Source organism: Nelumbo lutea, chromosome 2 (genome assembly GCF_056320005.1).
Source record: "Nelumbo lutea isolate HS-2025 chromosome 2, American lotus-T2T, whole genome shotgun sequence".
Taxonomy (NCBI): domain Eukaryota; kingdom Viridiplantae; phylum Streptophyta; class Magnoliopsida; order Proteales; family Nelumbonaceae; genus Nelumbo; species Nelumbo lutea.
The window spans coordinates 28,840,290-28,866,333 of record NC_142685.1 but is presented as its reverse complement, the minus strand read 5'-3'; the positions used below and the strand labels follow the sequence as shown (position 1 = coordinate 28,866,333).

Sequence of the window (26,044 nt, the reverse complement as noted above, 5' to 3'; positions counted from 1 at the left end):
TCACAATCTAAAACAGAAAGTTGACTCAATGAAGGGACTAAGGATTGCAACACTTTCAACAAAGGATGACCAAATCTACAATGCCACTGGAGAGGAGAAATGGACGACTGAAGGGCCGTTGACGTTCGTCCACCACCATCAAGATAATACAGTCCACCGGCTTCATGCCCTCCACCAATCTTCATCCCCGTCTTGAGATCCTGAAAAACACACATAGAAGGGTAAAATGTGATGGAGCACTTAAGGGACTTGGTCAGCTTACTAACAGACATAAGATTAAATGGAAGCTTAGGTACATATAAAACAAAGGATAGGGATACAGGGTCTAGGTCAACATTACCAACACCACAGATAGATGATGTGGAGCCATTAGCAAGGGTACCAGATTGTGATGTTGAGCAATGAGTGAGAGATGAAAACACACCTGGAGTTCCCGTCGTGTGATCAGAGGCTCCAGAGTCAATAATCCAGGGGTTGGTGTGGATGCCAAACAAGCCATACTTGAGTGTGCAAAGGAAGCTGTGTTCTGCTGCGACTTGGATTGAACAAACCTCTCATACTCATCCCGAGGAACACTCACCATCTCCTTGCCTGGACCATCTGAGGGAGTAGAAGGCATCGGGTCAACTGACCGGTTCTCCTGTCTAGAGCTGAAACTGGTGTCACTAGTCATGGCATGGTTGGCCCACATCGAGGGAGGACCATGTAAGTCATAGCAGTAGTTAATGGTATGTCCATCCAAACCACAATGAGTACACTTCCGTGGGCCCGAGCCACGTCCTCTACCACGAGCTCCCCCTGAACCTCTGCCTCCAGTACGACCACCACCACGGATATGTGTAGATCCACCACTACCACTCCTACCAGGCTGGGCTCCTCGAGCCCCACTTCTGCCACCTCGACCTCTCGACACTGCAAATGCTGATTTATCAGAGACATTAGAGTCCATAGATCCAATGGAAGCCCTTCGAAGACGAACAAACACCTCCAAAGATGGAAGAGCAGATCCCCCTAGTATCTGGGTTCATACTGGTTCATACTCAGACTTCAGCCCCACCAGAAACCGTATCACATCAAGCTGCTCTCGCTGTTGCTGTTGAACTTTGACATCTAAAGTGAGAGGATGATAGACATTTAATTCATTATGGATATTCCTCTCACTGGCATAGTACTCCTCAAGGCTTTGATTTCCCTGTTGCAGATTGAAGTATTCCTGATACAGTTGGTATACCCTAGTGGTATTATCCTGACCTGAATACAGTTTCTTAGCATGATCCCACACTTCTTTGGTTGTGTCAAGAAACATGAAGTTCACACTGATTTTGGGTTCCATACTATTCCACAACCATGTAATGATCTGCGCATCTTCCTGTTCCCAGTCTTCATACTCCTGAGAATTAGTGGGGGGTTTCTCCTCTCTTATATGCTTCACTTTCTTCTTCGCCTTCAGAAAAACCTCTACAGACTTGGCCCAAGGGACATAATTCTCTCCATTCAGTTTAATGGAGGTCATTTGGACATTCAGGTAGTCAGTATATATCATGACACTAGGTTTACTATCACTGTTATTTGCCATTGCCGAACTCCCTTATCACTGAATTCTGAGCATTGAATTATGAGCACTACACACTGCACACTACACACAGACACTTCACCGAAATTTGCACACTGATTTCAACAGTAATAAATGCTGAGAACTGCAACACCACAAACCCTACTCATCGAAATTTGCACACTGATTTCAGCAGTATTAAATGCTGAAAACTGCAACACCACAACCCCTACTCACCGAAGTCTACACACTGATTTCAGCGATATCAAATGCTGAAAACCACACTTGTAACACCACCAATCCTAATCCACAACTACAGGAAGTTTCACCATTAAGTAGACACTATTGCCCTTCGAATCACACACAAACCAGAAAAATATGCATAAACCCTAGCATACTGCAATCTGAAAACCCATCATGTGAACTGTACTACACCTCTCATGTATTTCATAATAGAAAAATATGCATAAAAAAAAAACTTTACCTCATCGCCTAAAGGCCAACCACACGAAGGGCTGAGACACCACTGCACCACACGTACCAGCCCTAACTAGGGCTTAGAAACCACAACAACCAATCACCAACGGCACAATCGGAGGCATAGGAACCTCCTAGGGAAGAGGGCGATCACTCCTTTTCAGCCCTTTTCCCAATCTCCAACTCATAGCTGAGAAACCCAAGAGAAACCTAATTCGAATGCGCAGAAGACAGAATTCTAGCAAGTCTGATTTGGTGAACCTGGCTCTGATACCATGTTGAAGTTTGACCTGCCCTAGAATTCTGTCTTGTTCGTTGACTGTAAAGTAAAGTAAACAGCAAGAAGTAGGAGAGGAAAGAAGAAGAGAGAAAAGCGAGGAAAGAGAGAAAGGCTGGTTCGAATTAGAGAGAAGTTATCCCTAGATTCGGCCAGACCTGTTATTATATTATTAACTTATTGGAAAAGACTTGAGTGCCCTTCTTTAAGTAAGAGGCACTCGAACTAACATAACCGTACACATCAACATTCTCAACAAGTACAAAGACTGAAATACCCCTTCACTAACACCACTAACAAACCCATTAAATTGTTTCGTGACAACCAAGCTGCAACACATATTGCCTCTAATCCAGTGTTTCATGAAAGAACTAAACGCATTGAAGTTGATTGCCACTTTGTGAGAGAGAAAGTGACAAGTGCAGAGGTTGTTACTCCCTATGTTAAATCTAAAGACCAAGTAGCTGATATTTTTACTAAGAGTGTGGGTCACTCAAGGATGGATTATATTTGTAACAAGCTGGAAATTTATGATATATATGCTCTAGCTTGAGGGTGAGTGTTAGAATTAGTTAACAAGGGCATTATTGTCTTTTTTCATGTTATTTTTCTCTCTTATGTCTGTTGTAACTTACCTAAGGGTATTGTAGTCATTTCAGCTTTAGTAGAATTCTAATACAACTTGGTTCGACAGTAAGGAGAGAATATTAGATTTCTCTTCTTGCTAGTCTTCCTCTTTTCTTCTCCTTTTCTTCTCCTTCCCTTCTTTTTCTCTTCCTATCTTCTTCTCTTTCTTTCTCCTATCCTTTTCTTCACATTTTCTTTTCTTTATTAAAGTTGGAACAGTCTTAATTTATCACTTTTATTTAGAATTCTACTTGTATGTTATTTGTGGAACTGCTTGTGAGTTCTTTTTGTTTCTTCTGGTACATTATTTGGTTAAATAAAATACTTGGATTGCTGAACCAAATAATTGGAATAAATATTGAGTTAAGCATGTATATCTTGAAAATTACTTTATGAAAGAAAGAATTTCAGCATCCATGCCTTCAGTTCTATGTATATGAAAGGACTTTTGGTATATGGAAAAGAAGACCATACTTAGAATTCAATTTAAAGGGAATAGTTTTTTTTTTTCTATAAACTGATAAAAATTTGTAATTTAAGCAAGGGACTAAAATAGGATCTTGGGAGTTATTGGATGTAGTTTTCCATAAGTTTACAATTATCATAAGTATGGCAAAAATCACATGTAAAGGCTCTTTTTTTTTTACTTTATTTTACCTACTTCAACCCATTTAACTTATTAGCTTCCAATGGTTTGTTTGTTATTCTAGTTATGTTCTTTGTTTTTCATCCTGGGGAAAAGATCTGAGCCTTGCAACATGTTCCTCTTCCTTTCAATTCTAGTCCAATAAATTTATCAAGGTGCTGACTTCTGTTGTCTCTGAGTAAGTGGTGTTAGGATGACCTCAGCCCTGGTTGTGATTATCCTTCCAATTAAGGATTATTATCAGACATATGTTCCAGAGAAGACAGGATTTAGTTCATGGCTTCATGCATTTGCTCTTGTCTACTATAAGCTAATGTGGAAGGCAATAATTTGGTTTGGAATTTCCTGTGTGGATGCAATACAATTTGAACCGAAGCCAAGAAAAGATATCCATTTCGGAGGAAGGTATATATTAATCCACATAAACAAATGATCAAAGAAAATCATTCCACACATGAAATCCCAAACCAAACTATGTCCTTCCACATCAGCTTATAGTAGAGAAGAGCAATACATGAAGCCATGAACTATACCTGGTCTGCTCTGGAACAAATGTATGAGCATATTTCTTAATTGGAAGTATGATTACAAGGCATGATTTTCCCTCCTCCAGATCTTTCCACATGATTCTTACTGGTATCTTTTTCTTAATCATGAAACACCTCTTCGTAGAATATTAAGTTTTGCTTATATTTTTTACACTTCACTGTGCTGTGAAGTTCTTTTTATCTCTTTCATCTAATTAAAAAAGCATCACTGTTTTGATGACAAAAGCTAAAGGCCTTGTGTCAATGTTGAGTGCAACCACAGATTGTTGGTAGCATAACAGCAGTATCATCATCTCTCCATGTGGGCAAGGCAGGGCCCCTGGTGCACACTGGTGCTTGCATTGCATCACTGCTAGGTCAGGGTGGATCTAAGAAGTATGGTATAACATGGAGATGGATACGCTTCTTCAACAATGACAGAGACAGATGTGATCTTGTAACCTGTGGATCAGCTGCTGGAATTGCTGCTGCTTTCCGTGCACCTGTTGGAGGTGTTTTATTTGCTCTTGAAGAAATGGCATCATGGTATTTACAAGTTTTTTATTTGCACTTGTTTGCTTCATTCTTTTTTTCTCCCTCTTTGTGAGTATAGAAAAATGCTACATACAGCCAAACATTCCCAAGTACAATGCTGATTGTAGATTGTTCTACCTCAACTATCTAGATAAGGAAACTAGGTGGGCCATAATTAAGAAAAGTCTCTGAATAGGAGCCTGTTCTATCCCAATCCATTAACCTACATGTCCTTGATATTTTGGTTAAGTTATTATGTTGTTGTAATAATATCAGAATGTACTACTATACTAGTATTACATAGAAATATAGGATCTTTACTCCATAGCCAGTTATTGTTGATAGAGTATCCAATCAACCAATAGTAAATATCCTAACCTTTCAGATGATCCTAATAATCTGATAATGGACTGACTTATTGCATGTTTTCATACGTTACTTTAGAAATTTTGGGTAAATGCAGTCGATCTATTACTTCCTGGCATTGAATTAGTCGGGGAGTTTCTGTCACCGAGATGCCTTGTAGTAATATCTTGCCATTTAACTTGTTTCAAACGCTCATGCAAACCCTTGCATTTGTTCAATTTTATTTCCCTTATTAAAGTTATTGTTGTACAAACTGTTTGCTCCAGCTACCACAGCTAACTGTGTACCCCACCACCATGTTTTTGTAAGAATATCATGACATTACATTGGCATTATTCACAAATTTTAACATTACGAAACCATTACACAGGTGGACAAGCGCCCTTCTGTGGAGATCATTCTTCACAACTGTAGTGGTTGCTATTGTGCTTCGGGCTATGACTGACCTTTGCAAGAGTGGAAAGTGTGGTTTATTTGGAAAAGGTGGGCTGATCATGTTTGATGTGACATCAACAAATGTTATATATCACCTTGTTGATGTACCACCTGTCCTTGTTCTTGGAGTTATTGGAGGTATATTGGGAAGTTTATATAATTTTATTTTGGAGAAGGTTCTCCGAACCTATAGCTTCATCAATCGGTAACCAATATTTTCTTCTTAAACCAATTGATTTTTGAGATACAACATGGAATATTTAACTCATTCTCCTTGTTACTTTCCCATCATTTCAGGAAAGGCTATGCTTACAGGATACTTCTTGCTTGCTCAATCTCCATATTGACATCATGTTGTTTATTTGGCTTACCATGGCTTGCACCTTGTCGACCTTGTCCAGCTGATGCAACCGAAGCATGCCCAACAATAGGGAGGTCTGGTAATTATAAGAAGTTTCAATGTCCTCCTGGCCACTACAATGATCTTGCCAGTCTTTTCTTCAACACAAATGATGATGCAATCAGAAATCTCTTCAGCAAGGGCACTGATACTGAGTTCCACTACATATCTATACTTGTCTTCTTTGTCGCTAGCTATTTTCTTGGTATCTTCAGTTATGGGCTTGCAGCTCCATCAGGTCTCTTTATGCCTGCTATTTTGACAGGGGCAAGCTATGGACGCCTTGTTGGAATGCTTATGGGTTCTCACTCGAATCTCAACAATGGTCTCTTCGCTGTGTTAGGAGCTGCTTCTCTTCTGGGTGGATCTATGAGGATGACTGTGTCGTTGTGTGTTATTCTCTTGGAGCTGACCAATAATCTGTTGTTGTTGCCCATGATAATGCTGGTCCTTCTTGTATCCAAGACTGTCGCAGATACCTTTAACCAAAATATATATGACATTATTATGAAATTGAAGGGTTTTCCTTATCTAGAAGCTCATGCAGAGCCATACATGAGACAGCTGACAGTTGGTGATGTTGTCACAGGGCCACTTCAATGCTTTAATGGCATAGAAAAGGTGCGGAATATAGTGCATGTACTCAAAACTACAGGACACCATGGATTCCCAGTGATTGATGAGCCACCTGTTTCATACGACCCTGTTTTGTCCGGTCTAGTCCTTCGAGACCACCTTATTGTGCTTCTAAAGAAAAAAGCATTCTTATCCACTCCAATTCTCACAAGCAGTGATGTCACGAAGCAGTTTTCTGCCAATGATTTTGCCAAACGGGGTTCAACAAAATATGAAACTATAGACAATATAGAAGTGACTGAGGAAGAAATGGATATGTTTATAGATTTGCATCCCTTTACAAATGCTTCACCATATACTGTTTTGGAGACAATGTCACTAGCAAAGGCTCTCATTCTTTTTCGCAAAGTTGGTCTGAGACACCTGTTGGTGGTACCAAAGACCTCTACTGTAAGAAATCCTGTCTCATTTATTTAGCTTGTTCTTGCTCATAGCTACCTAAAGATATAATCAGGGACTGTTAGGCCATTATGGTGTATGTGATGCAAACTTTACTGTAATGACTGTGCGGGTGACAGCCTCTCCTATGTCTCATAGTTAGGCTTATCTATATCAGCTTGATCTTTGTGTTAGCAGTGGGTTTGCTGACTGTTTTTTGACTGATTACTTTTTTATTGCAGAGATCACCAGTAGTAGGCATACTGACAAGGCATGATTTTATGCCGGAGCATGTATTGGGACTACACCCTTTCCTGCTAGAGAGCAGGCAGAAGAAATTTTGATTCTCCCTCCCCCCCAAACCCTTCACCCCTGTTTATTTAAATTTTTAAAGAAGGCACCCTAGATGAGTTTCAGGGCTTGTCACTAATGTTGAACTGGTTAGCTTAGCAGCAATGACTTTGGCTTATTTTTTATTCCTTTATATCATTGTCTTAGGTCCAATTTACTGTTCCCCTAAATCCATCAAAAGGATAAGCTTGTATTATCCACATGACTGTATCAAATGAAAAATTATATTGGTGCTAAAAAATTGATTTATTCCATAAAAGAATCAAAACATGGTGACTTTTGGTTTTTTAAGTACTTGCATACAGGAACGATGTGCAAGAATGAGTTCTAAAACGAGGCATGTTTCCTGTGTAAGACTATGTCATTCCCTCCTACTGACAAAACAAGTGTCACTCCTCTGCTTTCTGGTAGAAAAAAATTTAGAGATAATTGAACCGGTATCTTTGAAGACCCATTCAACATTCCCTGGAGCACCTTTTCTTGCACAATTGAGAAAATGAAACTCTGCTCTTAAATTAGGAGCCTTCTCTTGCTGAAGTTTTACTTGTTAATTAGCTAACTAACAGGGTTCAGGAATTAATTTCAATTTAACAGTCCTCAGAGGTTATAATTTGTCATCCACGACTGAATAGAGTTTATGTGTTGCAGAAGATCATGTCATTCAAGCCACTGTCATAGTTGTCAAGCCCCCAAGATGAAACTAGGTGAGATAGGAGCGCTTTGTCACCTTCTTGCCTAGACAAACTATAGCAGTAATTTGAGCATGTGCAAGTCTATTAGTTCCAAAGAAAACAATGGTAAAAAAAATTAAGGGTGGAACCCCTGTTCTGATTACATATAAGAAGATAGAGATGGTGATTATGAAGATAATCATGAAAAAAAAAACGAAGGGACAATGCTCCTATTCTACCAGTTAATGAAAGTCTGTTTTGTAAATAATATCATGTTGAATATATCATTCTTCTATTGCTATCTTGGTGATGTTTCTGTATCAAACCCGTTTTATTTCTTCCACTTTTATTTGTAGTTTTGTACAAATGATTGGGTAGAAGTGTTTCACTTTCACCGAAAGGTTCTCAGGAATAGACCCAGAATCGGACCAGCCGTTTGGTTGAGTGTAATCGGAATCAGATTCCCACTCCGAGCTGAATGGCATTTCCCCATTTGAGGGAATGGCCATTCCCGGCCCACCCCCTTGTAATTGGATTCCCATTCCAGTTGATTAAAACAAGAAAAATGAAAATGACAAAGAAACCCCTCAAACCCCTGATTCCAAGTTTCCAACCCTCTTTCTCATCTCTCGTCACTCCCTCCTTCAAACCCTTCAACAGTTCAGCGGCTGAGCTATGAAGATCCAACCTGAACTACTCCGGCCAGGTAAGTGATCATGGATCTCTCTCTTCTTTTGGGAAATGAAAAAGTAAAAATCCTATTATAGGTGGGTGTTGTTTCCGTTTCTGTGTCTTGAATTGAGCTTGGAATTGAGCTTTCATGGCGACGGCGGTAGGAGGGTACGAAGGAGGAGCAAGTGGGAAATTCCAGAAGAAGCCATTTCAGAGAGTCGTATTGATGCCTTACGATAGGCTGGTGAGCGCTATCCCGAACCCCATAAACATGGGGAGAAGAGGGTGGCTATTGAAACTTATCGATCCAGCTTCGAGGATTATCATGAAAAGTGTGCAGTTATTCTTCTTGCCTGTGTTCTGCAAGGGTCTTCCTGCTCCGCCACCTGTTTCTGGTTCGATTCGGTCTGCATTTCTTTGATCACTTGGTTGTTCTCATTTGTTTCTGATGTTTCTACACAACTCAGCAGTTTCGTACTTGCCATTTGGGAGTGTTTGGATTGGATTAATTAGATTGGTTTGGGTTTGGTTTGTAGTAGGTTTGGATTGGATCCCGCCCATTTATAAATAGACACAAGTTGGATTGGATCCCGTCCATTTATAAATAGACACAAGTTGGATTGGATTGGACCAAACTTGGTTTAGTTGATAGCTTTATCTATCTCTTTACATGGTAATTGGATTGTATTGGACTTGGAATTTTTAGGGATTTTTTATTTTTTTATATGTTTTTTATTAAGAACAAAATTGAAAATCATAGTTAATTCGGATCCCAGCCTCTTCATGAACTAAACAGTATCAATTGGAATCTGATTCCGATTCCTGCCTGAACCAAACAGATAAGGAGAATAGATCATTCTGATTTTAATTCCAATTCCGGTCTGATCATGAGCCAAACGAGCCCTTATTATACATCCAATATAAGGGGTTTTTGGCATTTAAACCAATATACATATGAAAGCCGTGGGGCTGATTTTATTCCACAAAAACAGATTAGATATCACCAGAAATCTCTGACCTCATGAATTCCGGAGTGGATGACCAGTATGAGAAGCAGGTAGAAGGGATCCCTTAGTTGCTTGTCTGAGATTAGCTTGATGACATTACTCTAGTTCCCCTCAAGCCAATATGGAGGGTTTATCGCAAATTCAAGGACAACAATAGTTAAGCTTATTACTGAAATAAACTCAATATATAAAACAACCATCTAGTGTTCTCCAAACCACCACCAAAGGTTTTCTCTCATTGTCTAATATTTGATCTATTACATTTGATTGTACTAGAAAATGTAGATGTGCCTTTGTACGTGGTAATTTTAGATGATGATGATAATAATATGGGTCCTATTTTTTTATTATTTTTCATATTTTTATGTGTACAAAAAATAATTCTTATTTATTGCACTTACTTTTGCTTGATAGGATAAATATATAATATTAGAGATGTACCGAAATGTTTTCTACAAAATTTCTATGTTTTTCCATCATTTGTTGCGTTTTTTATCTTTCTATGGATCAATTTTAAATTTTGTTTTTTATTTCCATCATTCAATAAAAATGATTTATTGTTTATCACATTTGTTTTTCATTTCCATTTGACTCAAATGGTTGAATTGTTTGATGGAAGAATAGTTCCATTTTTTGGTTAATTTTAAAAAATATAAATTGTATATAGTTAAAAGTATTGAATATTGGATCTAATTAATAGAATTTATTTATGATAAAAAAAATATGCTAAATCTTAAATTTAATGAGAAAATTTTGAATTTTTTTCGAGAAATTCCCTTTCATTACATCAAATCATCAATCAGTACAAGTATGAGAAAATTAGAAATGAAAGACCAAAAAGTGATCCGGGTAACATAACAACCATACTTTGCTAAAAAGTGTATGCAACTCTATTGCCTTTGCGTGAAATATAGGAAACTTTTGAAGTATGAAACATAAGCAAAAGCTCCCTGCAATCGACCATAATAGCATGAAGTTGCCACGTGGGTACTGGCCAAACACGAACTCACCAAAGATGGTTCCGCATAATAATACCTGGGCTTGAATGTCAAGTGTGCACCATCAACTTTAATCTTGATAACCGGATTAATAGGTGGAACCATGGTTTTTAAAAACGAATCGGTCAGGGGTTCGGTTATCGGTTTGAACGGTCCGACCGTTTGATTCAAATGGTTGATTTGTTTTGATAAAAAATAAAAAATTAGAAAATGGTCAAAATTGTTTGAATGGTTTGAACGGTTTGAACGGTTAACTGGTCAGTTCAGTGATTTGTTGACCAAAATCAACGGTTTTGAAGGAAAATACGATTTTAGAAGAAAACAAAACCGATCAGGTGACTGATTCCCGGTTTTTCCGGTCCAATTTTAAAAACAATGGATGAAACCCAATGAGACACACGAGATGTATCATTAGCCTATCCAATCCATTAAAATTGATTTTGATTTAAACAGTCCAATCCATTGACACCCCTACACATAACTGAATATAAAATTGAAGAAACAAATGATTCAAATCTTTTTTGGTTTCGTGACAAAGAGGGTATAAACCATCACTCTTCTTAGTATTGGCTAACATGTCTTTGGTGGAGGGATTTGACATAAACATCTCCGAACAAAGACTTGAATCCAGGGTGTGACCGTGTGAGTTCCTTAGGGCACCAAAATGTAAACCCATGATATTTGGTAGAGGAAGGTGACTATTAGATGAATTAATTTGCTTGAACTATAACATTTTATAGACCAATGCACACATGAATCTCCTGTATGGGATTAATATCTTAAATATAAGATTTAATAAGAAAAAATTGAATGAGCTGAACAATAGTAGTTCAGATTATATTTTTTACTCTTATAATTTATGGGGATAAAATTCAAAAATTATATATATAACTGAAATAACCAAATAAGAAAATCAATTCAGTTATTTTGATATTCCTTAATTTAGTTTTTCATTCAGTTTTCCTTGTAGAAATTTGGTTTATTTCATTCAGTCTTTTTTATTGAACAAACCAATATGAATGAAAATTAAGAGTGACCCAGAACTAGCATATCCATGTGAGAAAAAGATTTTTTTTAAGCAAAACATCATATTTCATTCAACTATGAAACATGTATGAATACAAAGCAGTGGCCACAATACCAAGCATGAAAGCATAAAAACATTATATGAAAATAGAGAAGTGGTAACAATACCAAGCAAGAATACAAGTCTCTAGAAAAAACAAAATATTCATAGTAGATAAAGGAGAAATTAAAGAAACTTCTGCAACGGACAAATGGTGAGACAGAATCACCAACAGGAGAGATAGCGATTTGCCATAACTTTAATTACTAAACTGGAACTTTAATAGGCTAGAATCATAACCACCGGAACTATTATCACTGAAACTAAAACCAACTGGAAGTTTAATCACCTGGAAAATGTAATAGTCAGAACTATTATTGCCAGAAGTTAAACCAACTTGATTGTTAACCACTCGGAACTGAAACTACCGGAACTGTTACGCTAGAAGTGGAACCAACTAGAACTTTAACAACCCAGAACTGAAACTGCCAAAACTATTATTACCAAAACTGGAACATTAACCACCCGGAATTTTAATCGTCGGATCTGTTATCGTCATAACTGGATCCACCCAGAACTTTAATTATTCGGAACTATAAATGCTGGTGGAATAAAATAAGGGAACAGTTACTGATAGTGAAAATCAAAGTAGCGATTAAGGACACCGCCCAACACTTCGCCTCTGTACTAAAATCCCTACAAAAAAGAATAAAAGAAAAAAACAATAAAAAAGAAAGGAGAAGAAATGAAAGAGAGTTGAAGATTGGACCGAGTTAATCAAGAAGAAGAGAGAGGAGTAAGGGAAAGGGAGAAGAGAAGAAGAAAATGGAGAAGAAAGGGAGGGAGGGAGAGGGAGAAGAGAAGAAGAAAATGGAGAAGAGAGAGAGAGAGAGAGAGAGAGAGAGAACCTCTGGAACCGTAGAGACGGAGGATTGGATTAGAGAAAAGATTTAATGGGATTGTTGTTGTGCATGTGACATCAAACAAATGAAGGGTAAATTGAAAAGACCCCCCCCCCCTAGTATGGGGTTAGTGACAATTATCCCTTGAACTTTTATTTGTGACAAAGACCCCCGAACTTTTACTTTGCGACAATAGCCCCGTTTAATATAGTTCTCTCAGTTTTCAAAAATGATTCCCATTGAGTTGTTTAATTTTTTTTAATTGCCAAACTACCCTTTTCTTATTTATTTGAATGATTTATGATTCGATTTCTAAATATTATATTGAAGTCCTTTATGATGCTTCTATAGATCCTTGTAGATTTTTAGTTTGATTAAAAAATTATAGAGGTTTTCTTTCTAATAAATATAAATTTAAGGTTTCATTTGGTTTTTCTTTATTTATTGGAGAAAGAAGTGGATAATTTTTATATTTTAAGATGAAGAGAGACATTCATGCCAGTAAAATGAAACAAGCATTAAAGATACTTGTTTTTTATGTCAATTAAATTATTCTTGTGTTCAATGATTTTTGGTCGTTTTTAAATTTTAATTTTTTTTTATTTTTTTAGAATGGGTCATCTGTTCGAATTGGACAGTTGAACCGTTAACCCAAAAACCGATGGCTAGAATGATTCCAGTTCCAAGTCATTTTTTAAAATATTGGTTATTTTAGCTAGTTTTATTTGTAGAAACTAGAGGTATTATTAGATCAATTAGGATATAAGAGAAAAAAGGTAAGAAAAAGAAAACAAGAAAAATTTTATGTGGGTATTTTGATAATTTAATGCATTATGTCATTTGAGTTAACAACCAAGGGGTATTTGTTGCAAAGTGAAAGTTAGGGGATTTTATCACAAATCAAAGTTTAGGGAGGTAATTGTCACTAACCACATAGTATAGGAGGTCCTTGTAATTTATCCTAAAATGAAATGTGAAGTTGTGAATGAGTCTAGATCTTAAGATATTTGCCATCCATCTACCATATTTTAATATGATAAAATTTGTAAAATATATTATATAATATTTATATGACCCATAATATATATGTATATGTCGCATCATCACAATTCCACTTCCCATTCAATCCTGGTTGAACCTCTGACACTTAAACCTCTCCCTTTTCTAGTTCTATGCATGGTTTGGTTCCCTATATATTGTTTAAAGGGTAAATTACAAAGACCCCCTTGTACTATTGGGCCAGTGATAAATACCCCCTGAACTTTCATTTGCGACAAATATTACTTAAACTTTCACTTTGTGACAAAATACCCCCTCCATTAGAGTTTCCTCGGTTAACTTCAAAAAGGATTCTCATTTAGTTGTTTAAAATTTTTCTAAATCCTCAAATTATCATTTTCTTATTTATTTGAATGATTTATGATTTGATTTGTTTTCTAAATATAACATTGAAACCCCTTCGGTTGCTCTAATAGATCCTTGCAAATTTTTGGTTGGAGGTTTATTTTTTATAGATATATTTATGGTTTTGTTTGGTGGTTCTTGATTTATTAAAGAAATGAGTGGGCAATTTTCATATTTCAAGACATTCATGTGAATGAGGAGTTCACATCTGCACCCCACCCATGCACCCAAAAAATGTCCCACAACACATCTGAGCATGCATTAGGAACATCTCCCATACTTGTCATTGGGAGATGTTACCAATACACGGTTGGGATGTCCTGTGGAGCGTTTTTGAGATGCGATGTGTGGGGCGCAAATGTGAATTCATGAATGAGATGAATCAAGAAGTAAAAAAAAAACCATGGAAGTGAAATGATTCTTGTTATTTTAGATGATTTCATTTATAGAAAATGAAGGTATTTTTTATCGATACAATTTAAAAAAAATGATAAAAAGAAAATAAAAAATTTAGATGAATATTTTGATAACTAACACAGTGAATTAAAATCTCCTAAACTCGTTCCAACCCTCTACCAACTTCATCTAACACCGCACATCTCACCTTGACCGGGATACATCATAAAAATGGGACTCGTCATGAGTGAGATGTGGTGTCAGATGTTGGTAGCGAGTTATAACGTATTTTGATTGTAGGAGCGGTCTGATTTTACGGTCAGAGTGACTAAGCCATATCACTCAACCAAACCACTAATGTCATGTTTGGCAATTTTTTGCCCTGAATATAAATAAAAAGTAATATTTTTATAAAATAATTAAAATAAAATAACTTTAAAAAAAATATATCGAAAAAGGGCAATAATACTGTTCATTTTCTTCCCCTCCTCTGTATTGATGCGAAAAATATCAAGAAATGTGCACGATGGTTCCACTCTACTTTTCCAATTTCCATGTTGGTGGCGTATAGTTCGGTGAAGTGGTGGAAGATATTTACGACGGAGCAGTGCTCCAGCATCAATCTGTTAGTTGCTGTGTTTGCTGTTCCGGTGCTGTCATTCCACTTCATATCTCAGAACAGCCCATACGGCCATACCAGATGGACACCAAATTCATACTGTCTGATACTGTTTCTAAGATCTTGGTGCTTGTTTTGCTCTCCCTCTGGGCCATGATCTTCCATGGAGGACTAAATTGGTTAATCACTCTCTTCTCTGATGCAACACTGCCAAACACAGTAGTCATGGGCATTCCACTGCTCAAGTCCATGTATGGAGACTTCACTCAGAGCCTCATGGTGCAACTGGTCGTTTTACAATGTATAATCTGGTACTGATATTATCTACTCCATAACCCAATGCTGTGCTACACCATTTCTTTATTTGATTTGGTTTTCTTTCTTCAGTCACACTGGAACTCTCTCTCTCTCTCTCTCTCTCTGTGTCTGTGCTGTAAATAGATGGTAAAACGTAGTGAAGGAAGACAAAGATTAGACAAGAATAATGAATGTTTTATCATTGGATCTATGTAAAAGCTTAATCTGGATATGGGTTATGATGCAGGTATACGCTTTTACTGTTCTTGTTTGCCTACTAATCCAGGACCAGTTCCCGGGCTCCGCATCTGCCTCCATAGCAAAATTCGAGATCGACGGTGATGTAATTTCCCTCGACGGTTGGGACCCACTACGTACCAAGTCAGAAGTTGACGGCAACGGCTGCATTCGAGTTCGTATTCGACGGTGATACACACCGACGTGGATCAAATCTCCGGCAGGTGGGAGGGTTTTCCGGCAGATGTCACCCGCATTCTCCGGCGTGAAAATGGTGTGGGAGTCACCGGGGAAAGGTCAAACTGGGGGGACAAACAAGGGTTCAAAGATATTGGACTTAGAGGCAATGGAAGATGATGAACAGTCTTATTGCCTTTTTTTGATATTTTTTCAAAAAAAATTCTCGTATTTTAATTATTTTATAAAAGTATCACTTTTTATTGATATTCCGGACAAAAGGTTGCCCTTATCTGACAGAACCCTTTATGTTTTCTGGCGTTTCACACCTCGGATCTTATTGATCCTGCGACGTAACGTGTCATGGTTGGCTTCCCCAGCAATCGCTTTAATCGAGGAATCTTCGGAAGTCCGGATGGTATATATATATATATATATATATATATATATATCCCAAAGTGTTGACTCCATACTCTTGATCTAACTTAATAGCGTAAAACAGAAAACCGTCGCTAGGTTGACATTTTTTTCCTCCACCAAAGAATGAATCTGATCCGTTAAATAAGCATATGATAACGGATACAACCTTGTAAAAGAAATATTGTTGGCGCAGCAACGTGTGAAGCGTGACAACTTCTTTTTTTGAAGTAAATCGACGGTTAAGATTATATACAGAGTTTGTGTACGGCACGAGCGTAACAATATAATTAAACAGAAGTTAACGTTGTGGAGTCTTGACTCAGAGACTCTGAAATGCGACTGGCGGGTATGAGGATTTCAGTTTGGTAGCTGCACTTCAAACTTCAAAGTAGATAATGAGCAAAGCCAGCTTCCTCTGCCAGCTGCTAATGATCTAAAATTCTAAATAATTGTGAGTAGGGTCTGCCGGAACACTAAGCATGCCGATGGAAGCAAACGATGAAGCTCCGCCTCCGACTGAGACACTGCTCGACAGCCATCAACTGTTACTGCTCCGTCGATCGGCTTCCAACACTACTTCTCAGGTTGCATTTGTTGGCTCCAATGTGTGCCCCATCGAGAGCTTAGATTACGAGTGAGTGTGGCGGAGATCTTAGTTATATTGAGATTGAGTCCATGCCTTTTCTTCTTCTTCTTCTTCTTCTTCTTCTTCTTCTTCTTCTTCTTATTCTGTCTGCTTTGCTGAATTTGTTGGTATACGATTTGATACTGGTTGCAGGATAATTGAGAATGATTTCTTCAAGCAAGATTGGAGAAGTCGCGGTAAGGTCCAGATTTTACAGTATATATTCATGAAATGGACGTTGTGTTTCCTCGTTGGCATTTTTGCTGGACTCATCGGATTCTTCAACAACCTCGCCGTCGAGAACATTGCCGGAATGAAATTTGTTTTCACGTCGAATATGATGTTGGAGAGAAGGTTAGTAACATCTTTCTCAGATCTCTATAAAATTTTGTTCTATTTGCTTTTGAATTTGATTGTTATTTCGGCTCAAACGAAGGATGTTACCAAATTTGACTGTTTCGCACAGGTATGCGGCGGCTTTTGGTGTTTTTGCCTCTACAAATTTCGTTGTCATTCTGTTTTCATCGCTTATAACGACCTTCATAGCACCTGCGGCAGCTGGATCCGGTATCCCAGAAGTTAAGGCTTATTTGAACGGGGTGGACGCCCCGAGGATCTTTTCTCTGCGGACTCTGGTTGTCAAAGTAAGATTCTGGTGTCTTCTCAGTTTTCCTGTTTGATTTTCTGGTTTTAATTGTTTTTCTTTGTTAAAGTGGAAGAAACTAAATGTATTTTAATAAATCTTATGAACTGTTGGATATGAAGATGAAAATGAGCTAGGTGAATCACCTATAGATGCCTGCTATCTAACTTGAGGGATTTATCTGTGGATCGTGAGGGAGTAGGCATGGATAACCCATATAATGTACACTTTCATTTTGTCTGCCACTTGGTAACGGGTTAACTTTCCCCTGATTATAGTGGTAATGTCATATTTCAGTGCACTGGAAAAGGTGAATCACCTTGCATGTGTAAGGTGTAGGATAGCCCTTACTGAGATGAATCTGCTCGTATGTTTCTTGTTGAGGTCTTTTAGATCCTGGATGGTTGCAGTCAAGAATAGCTTCATCTCTGTAGAGGATCAAATCACAACCAGAGACCAGAGCGAAGTTGACATATTCACCTCATTATCTAAGTCGGGTTTGATTATGATATCGGAAAGACTTGATACCAGGAAAACTTTTAACTGATCAGCCGGTATCAAAAATTGGTAACCAATCAAGTAATATTTATCAAAATTCATGGAGGTTTTGATGGTCTTGCCATCGAAACCTATTCACAATTATTTAGAATTGTGAAGGGGTTAAAATAGTTGGGGGCAGACCGAAAAAAATTTGGGTGAAAGTAAAAGACATTATTTAATCACCCATAATTTAAAAATGGATATCACACCAAAGAATAGTGAAACAGGACCCGTGTAAACGATCCAAGGCTTGGCTGATGTCATGATGATTTAAGTCGCAGCATTTGAATTTTACCATATTTGGTATGGATGTTACCGTATTGATCTTTGGTCTGGTAACCATGTGATCATTGGTCTCTTGAATTGCTTGTTCTTTGACAACAATAACTGGAAGGTTGCTTCCTTCATGTGTTTTGATGGTGCTCCCCAACCATGATTGATGCATCTATGTATATTTTTGGAACCGGTTGTGATTTCTTTTTGTTTCTTATGGTGTTGCTTTATGTTAGTGTTATGCTTGTATCTTCAATTTTTTGTTGCGATCAGTTTCATGAATCCGTTCTACATTAAGTTGAGAAAAAACCCTAAGGTAAAATTCCGCAGTGGTTTGGATGTATTTGAGGTTTAAGGTTTTCTGTGAGCGAGGTTGTGAGTGCATAGCTTCTTCTCCATTGCTGATAAAAGATAATATTTTTATCAATAAAAGATAACTTTTATTGTCTTCCTCTGCGTCTAGCCGGTTTCAGCTCTCCGTCACCACCCTCGTCAGATTTCCAGATATTGAGGTCAGCTTTCCGTCTACGCTGTCATCTTCATCGTCAGCGATGAATCATGACAAAATCAATCACTTCAGCTGTAGAAACAGAAAACACCAATCGACAAAAATGGAGACAAAAACCCCAAATGAAATCATGAGATGGAATTCAATCTGAAACATATGTCCTTTCTTGATTGCGATAACGTCTTTATCGAATTTGATTTGCACTGCAACGGTATCATCTTCGGAGATAAGAGCATCGGAGAAGTTCGTGTCCCGTTCAAACATCTCGTGGATGAGTTTGATGGATCCATTTGGTTCGTCAGTTATAAGGTCCGGTCTGTCGATGGAAAACCAAATGGAGTTTTGAATTTCTCTTATAAACTGAATGATAAAGGGAAGAAGTATCCGGCAAGTAAGAATGAGAATGGTGGCTTTCCGGTGCCGTCAGTTGAGGCTCACTATCCATTGCCTCACATCAATAACCTCGCATCGGCAATTCATTATCCGTACCCGGACATAAATTATGTACCACCGCCGGCAACCGCAATTCATTATCAGACCCTAGTGGAGGTTTATTACCCGGTCCCAACTCCACCCCTGCCACCTCCTCCGTTTGCGCAAGTGGCATATTATCCTCCTCCACCGCTGACGTTGATGGTATATCCAATGCCACCAGAGTGGAACAGATTGGGATCAGGTTACGGTGGGTACCACTACCAGGTGGCTGTGGGAGGAGAGTCAGGGACGGACTTTACTGACACGTGGGGAGAGTATTTACGAGACAATGGAGAAAACGTAAGGAAGTTTTGGAATGGCAGGTGAGGAGATAATTACGGCCACGAGGGACTTCGTTATTGTTATTACTTATAAAAATGTTATCTTTTATTGAAATCAAAACCCCATCACCGGAAGACGGAGAGCTGACGAGGGTGATGATGGTAGCGACGACACATACGAGTAAGAGGAGGTGGAGGAAGGAGAGACGGAGAGCTGAAACCGGCATATTCATTTCTCTCTTACAGACGCAGAGGAAGACAATGAACAGTGTTATTGCCCTTCCTTGATATTTTTTTAAAAAAAGCTACTTTTGTTTTTGTAATTTTATAAAAATGTTATATTGGCTATTAACCAAACCACGTAAATCTTTGTGCTTTTTATTAATTTTTCTCTATCTCTGTTTTTCTTTCATATTTGGGTGTCATTCGAATCTATATTTCAGAAATAATTTCAATATTCATGCCTTTAATCTTACATATATGAAAGGACTTGGTATATCGAAGAGCAGATCATACTTAGAAATTAATTTAAAGGGAAAGTTTTTTATCTTATAAACTGATGAAATTTTATAATTTAAGCAAGAGACTAAAAGAGAATATTGGGAGCTTAGTTGGATGTAGTTTTTCAAGAGGAAAAACAAATTCCTTAACTTCCCCTTTATTATAATTATTGCAAAATTAGACATTGCAAAGACTTTTTTTTTTTACTTTTTTAATCTTCTTCAACCCATTTAACATACTAGCTTCTAATAGTTTAGTTGTTATTCGAGTCTAGTTCTTTGCTTTTCATCCTAGGGAGAAGATCTCAGCCTTGCAACATGTTCCTCCTTTCAATTAGAGTTCAAAAAATTTATAAGGTGCTGACTTATTGTTGTGAAGCTAACAAGCCCAGGAACAAGAAAATGAATGGTAAGTAGAGAAACAAATGGAAGTGTAAACAGGGCAACACAAAAGCACTCACATAGCCTACTTCCACAGGCATCAGAGGAGAAGAAATCCACTACCCAATGATAGAGATTACATTTACAGTGTTCACAGCTTTCACACCCAAAACCCTATATCCTAATACACCCGAAGTTAGCACACTCTGTATCTCACACACTCTCCTTGTCTCACAAGATACATGATAACTTTCTGTGCAAAATGCGAGGCTATTTATATGAGAAATCCCGAAACCGGGTTGGCCCCATAAATTGCAATGTAACGGATTTTGAGGGACTCGCAAAATCCCCCCGCTTGCCTGCTTGCGAGTTCAGAGTTCAGCGAATCCGGGACCTGCGAGTCCTACTTGCAATTCCAGGTTACAGAGAGTCCAGATGACCTGCGAGTCTAGAGTCCTACAAGTCCAAATGACTCTCCATTTCCATCTTTCTGCATTTCCGTATGGGCTGCGATAGCGCCCTCTCTTCTACCACATACTATTACGAAATTTTGCCTTAGGTTTTTTTCTCAATTTCGCCGGGTCAGGTCATGGAGCAGATTCACAACTAGAATTTAATGCACGGACACAACATTTCTGTTGTGTTTGGGATAAGAGGTGTTTGGATGACCTCAACTCAGGTTGTACTTGTCTTTTCAATTAAGGACTATGTTTAGACATTTGTTCTATAGAAGACAAGATTTGGTTCATATGTCTTCATGCATTGCACTTGACCACTATGAGCTGATGTGGAAGGCCATATAGCTTGGTTTTGGATTTTCTGTGTGGAGTGGTTTTCTTTGATCAATTTTTTACATGGATTTTTATATACATCTCCCTGAAATGGAAATCCTTTCTTGGTTACAGTTCAAATTGTATTATATCCAAGACATGATTTCCATCCTCCATATATTTCCACATGATTCTTACTGGCCTTTATTTTTGGAATCATGGAACACCACTTCATAGAATATCAATTTTGTGTTTCACATCAACAAAGGAATAGACAATGTTCTATGGGTATAAGGATTGTGCTTGCAAACATTTACTTGCACTTGAACTTTTGCTTGTATCTTTTTACACTTATCTGTGCAGACTTGCAGTGACTTTTTTTTTATCTCCTTCGGCTAAGAAAAAAGACAATTGCTTTGCTGACAAAAGCTAAAGGCCTTGCCCCTGTGTATAAGGGTTGTGCTTGCAAGCATTTACTTGCACTTGAACTTTTGCTTATATCTTTTTATACTTATATGTTCTGTGACATTTTTTATCTCCTTCGTCTAAGAAAAAAGACAAAATTGCTTTGCTGACAAAAGCTGAAGGCCTTGCCCTTATGTCGATGTTGACTACAATCACAGATTGTCGGTAGCATAACAGCTGTGTCATCATCTCTCTTCGTAGGCAAGGCAGGGCCCCTGGTGCATACTGGTTCTTGCATTGCATCACTGCTAGGTCAAGGTGGATCTAAGAAGTATGGTATAACATGGGGATGGATACGCTTCTTCAACAATGACAGAGACAGGCGTGATCTTGTAACATGTGGATCAGCTGCTGGAATTGCTGCTTCCTTCCGTGCACCTGTTGGAGGTGTTTTATTTGCTTTTGAAGAAATGGCATCATGGTATTGCCAAGTTACTTATTTGCACTTGTTTGCATCATTCTGTCTCCCTCTTTTTGAGGATAGAATAATCTAGATATAGCCACATGTTCCTACATATTGCAACTAGAGAGACCATGCTTACGGAAAGTCTGTGAGTAGGAGCCTATTCTATTCCAATCCATTAATCTACATGCCCAAAATATTTTGTTGCTGCTGTTATAGTATCAGAATATATTACTTTACTAGTATTACATAGGATCTCTACTCCACATCTGGTTATTGTTGATAAAGTATCCAATCAATCAATAGGAAATATCATAGCCTTTCAGATGATCCTAATCATCTGATGAATGGACTTATTTATAGCATATGTTCATATGTTATTTAAGAAAATTTGGGTAAATTCAGTTGATCTATTACTAAGTGGCATTCAATTAGACAGTTATAGATGCTTAGGCCATGTTTGGTTCACTGCTCCGGGTCTCATTTTTTTAATTCTTGCTTATTCTAAGCAAGAATGGGCAAGAATGAATAACATTAGAGTGTTTGGTTACAAAATTCTTGCCATGGGACACATTCTTTGAGGAAACTCTGCCTACAAAACTGCTGACATAGATATTTACTTTTGCGAAAGCACTTTTACGAAAGCATTTTTATAAAAGTATTTTTACATGAAAGAACTTTTATGGAATCACTTTTATAAAAGTAAATTTATGAAAAGTACTTTTGCAAAAGTAAAGTACTTTTACGAAAGCACTTTTACATTAAATCGCTTTTACGAAAGTACTTTATAAAAGTACCTTTATGAAAGCATTTTTATGAAAGTACTTTTATAAAGGGGAAGTACTTTTATGAACGCACTTTTACAAAACATCTATGCCAACAGTTTTGGAGACCTGGGCTGGCAGTTTATGAATACCCACACTGTTTTATTTTTTTATTTTTTTTAAGAATGAAAACAAGCAACATAGGAGACTTCTCAGTCTAAAAAAAAGTGTTTACTTCATAACAATATTTTCTCATTCTACCTATTTTGACCTATTCTTGTCCATTTTACAATTTCATTTTAGGTAAGAATGAAAAAGAATGAAAATTGAACCAGTATTTAATTTTTTTTCCATTATTAAACTAGTTGTATAAACTGCTTGCTCCAGCTACCACAGCTAACTTTGTGTATCCCCACCACCATCCTTTTGTAAGGATATCATGGCACTGAACATTTTGTATTCACATTATTCACAAATTTTTAACATTATGAAACCGTTCTGCAGGTGGAGAAGTGCCCTTCTGTGGAGATCATTCTTCACAACTGCAGTGGTTGCCATTGTGCTTCAGGGTCTGGTTGACATTTGCAACAGGGGAAAGTGTGGCTTATTTGGAAAAGGAGGGCTGATAATGTTTGATGCGACATCAGCAAGTGTTACATATTACCTTTCTGACGTACCACCTGTCCTTGTTCTTGGAGTTATTGGGGGTATATTGGGAAGTTTCTATAATTTTCTTTTGGAGAGGGTTCTCCGAATCTATAGTTTCATCTACGAGTAAGCAATATCTTCTTCTTCAAACAATTGATTTTTTAGATACAGCATGGAATATTTAACTCATTCTCCTGGTTACTTTCCCATCATTTTCAGGAAAGGCTATGCTTACAGGATACTTCTTGCTTGCTCAATCTCCCTATTTACTTCATGTTGTTTATTTGGCTTACCATGGCTTGCAACTTGCCGACCTTGCCCAACTAATGCAGGCGAAGCTTGCCCAACGATAGGGAGGTCTGGTAACTATAAGAAGTTCCAATGTCCTCCTGGTCACTACAACGATCTTGCCAGCCTTTTCTTCAACACAAATGAAGATGCAATCAGAAATCTCTTCAGCAAGGGCACTGATACTGAGTTCCACTATATATCAATACTTGTCTTCTTTGTCACTTGCTATTTTCTTGGTATATTCAGTTATGGGCTTGCAGCTCCATCAGGTCTCCTTGTGCCTGTTATTTTGACAGGGGCAAGCTATGGACGCTTTGTTGGTTTGCTTATGGGTTCTCACTCGAATCTCGACCATGGTCTCTTCGCTGTGTTAGGAGCTGCTTCCCTTCTGGGTGGATCTATGAGGATGACTGTGTCATTGTGTGTTATTCTCTTGGAGCTGACCAACAATCTGTTGTTATTACCCATGATAATGATGGTCCTTCTTGTATCCAAGACTGTCGCAGATACCTTTAACCAAAATATATATGACATTATTATGAAATTGAAGGGTCTTCCTTATCTAGAAGCTCATGCAGAGCCATACATGAGACAATTGACAGTTGGTGATGTTGTCACAGGGCCACTTCAATGCTTTAATGGCATAGAAAAGGTAAGGAATATAGTGAATGTACTCAAAGCTACAGGACATCATGGATTCCCAGTGATTGACCAGCCACCTGTTTCAGACTCCCCGGTGTTGTCCGGTCTAGTCCTTCGAGCCCACCTTATTGTGCTCCTAAAGAAAAAAGCATTCTTATCCACTCCAATGCTCACAAGCAGTGATTACATGAAGCAGTTTTCTGCTAATGATTTTGCTAAGCGGGGTTCAGGAAATAATGAAGATATATACAACACAGAAGTGACTGAGGAAGAAATGGATATGTTCATAGATTTGCATCCCTTTACAAATGCTTCACCATACACTGTTGTGGAGACCATGTCACTAGCAAAGTCTCTTATACTTTTCCGTGGAGTTGGTTTAAGGCACCTATTAGTGGTACCCAAGACTTCTAATGTAAGACATCCTATTTCTTTACCTCGTTCTTGCTTACTTCTATCTGAAGATAAGATATTCTAGGACTGTGTTAGGCCATTATGGTGCATGTGATGCAAACTTTAATTACTTTCCGGTCACAGTTTCTCCTCTCTCCCATAGTTTGGATTATCTATATCAGCTTGCTTTTTGTATTAACACTGGATCCACTGACTGTTTTTTGGCTGCTTCTTTATTGCAGTGGTCACCAGTAGTAGGTATATTGACAAGGCATGATTTTATGCCAGAACATGTATTGGGATTATATCCTTCCTGCAAAAGAGCAGGTGGAAGAAAGTAAGGTTCCGGCCCCCCAGTTTATTTAAACTTATGAAGGCAGCTTGGCTTTGATTCAGAGCTCATAACTAACGTTGTAAATGGTCTTAGTTTAGCAGCAATGGCATCGGTTTTTTTTTAATATCATTGTTTTAGCTCCAATTTCTATTTTCCAAAATCCATCAAAAGGATGAGCTTGTATTATCCACATGACTGTATCAAAAGAAAAATAATATATTGGTGCTACAAAAATTGATTTATTTCATAGAAGAATCAAACCATGGTAATTTTTTGGTTCTTTGAGTCCTTGGGTGCTTGCATACAAGAGCAATGTGCACAAGCCGGAGTCCCAGACGAAGCATGTTTCCTGAATAAACTATATCATTCCTCTCTACTGGTAAGACAAACGTCACTCCCCTCTACTTTTTGGTAGAAAAAAAAATTGAGAAATAATCAAAAGAAGTGATTTTTGCAAGTTGAAGGGGGTAAAGAGTTAGGGGTAGATCAAAGAGGACTAGGATAGTAGTAAGAAATGATTTAAGTGTCAATAATTTAATAATGGATATGACTTTAAACCCAACAGAATGGTGAAACAGGACTCATGTAGTTAATCCCATATACTTATGTTATGGCTTGGATGATGATGAATCCAAATTGCACCTTGGAAGGCCTTCCTAAACAATACACATGAAAACAGCCAACCACCATTGAGCATTCCCCAGCACCTTTTCTTTCATAATTGATGAGAAAATTAAACTCTGACACTCTGTCTTTGCAAGAACCTTCTCTTGCTAAAGTTTTATTTACATTGCAGCAGATCATGTCACTCAAGTCACTGACATAGCTGTCAAGGCCCTAAGGTGAAGCTAGGCAAGAACTGCTGATCACAACACATAGCTATGTTCACCCATCGGCTTGTACTTTATATCATTGATACTTACAATGTATGGTTGTTGTGGTCAGCAGATCCAGACTAGACTAAGAGGGCAATGCATTGTGCCTTCTTTCCTAAGCAACTATGCCCCTATTCTGGTTAAGTGGTTACATACAAAAAG

General features: G+C 37.8%; 2 protein-coding genes and 1 pseudogene across 4 annotated transcripts in view; all 3 read left to right on the top strand.

Annotated features, from left to right (window-relative positions):
- LOC148869483 (putative chloride channel-like protein CLC-g) overlaps window positions 1-9,271 on the top strand; it is a 34,219-nt gene extending 24,948 nt beyond the window's left edge. Inside the window, exons 4-7 of the mRNA XM_088968936.1 lie at window positions 4,390-4,652; window positions 5,377-5,646; window positions 5,739-6,867; window positions 7,098-9,271. Of these exons, the coding sequence (XP_088825062.1) occupies window positions 4,390-4,652; window positions 5,377-5,646; window positions 5,739-6,867; window positions 7,098-7,199 (1,764 nt within the window). The 3' untranslated portion in view covers window positions 7,200-9,271. The remainder of the gene's footprint in view (window positions 1-4,389; window positions 4,653-5,376; window positions 5,647-5,738; window positions 6,868-7,097) is intronic.
- A 7,108-nt stretch (window positions 9,272-16,379) lies between these two features.
- Window positions 16,380-25,249, top strand: LOC148869481 (putative chloride channel-like protein CLC-g). 3 transcript variants are annotated; one of them, XM_088968076.1, is made up of 7 exons: window positions 16,380-16,706; window positions 16,851-17,051; window positions 17,164-17,341; window positions 21,691-21,953; window positions 23,204-23,473; window positions 23,567-24,695; window positions 24,916-25,249. In XM_088968076.1, the coding sequence occupies exons 1-7, from the start codon at window positions 16,552-16,554 to the stop codon at window positions 25,012-25,014; spliced, it is 2,295 nt and encodes a 764-aa protein (XP_088824202.1). In that variant the 5' UTR covers window positions 16,380-16,551; the 3' UTR covers window positions 25,015-25,249. The 3 variants fall into 3 exon arrangements, with proteins under 3 accessions (XP_088824202.1, XP_088824204.1, XP_088824203.1); XM_088968078.1 differs by lacking the exons at window positions 16,380-16,706; window positions 16,851-17,051; window positions 17,164-17,341 and adding an exon at window positions 19,392-19,684 and having other exon boundaries at window positions 21,734-21,953; XM_088968077.1 differs by lacking the exons at window positions 16,380-16,706; window positions 16,851-17,051; window positions 17,164-17,341 and adding an exon at window positions 19,392-19,686.
- On the top strand, window positions 17,624-19,462 carry LOC148869482 (uncharacterized; annotated as a pseudogene).
- Window positions 25,250-26,044: the final 795 nt, after the last annotated feature.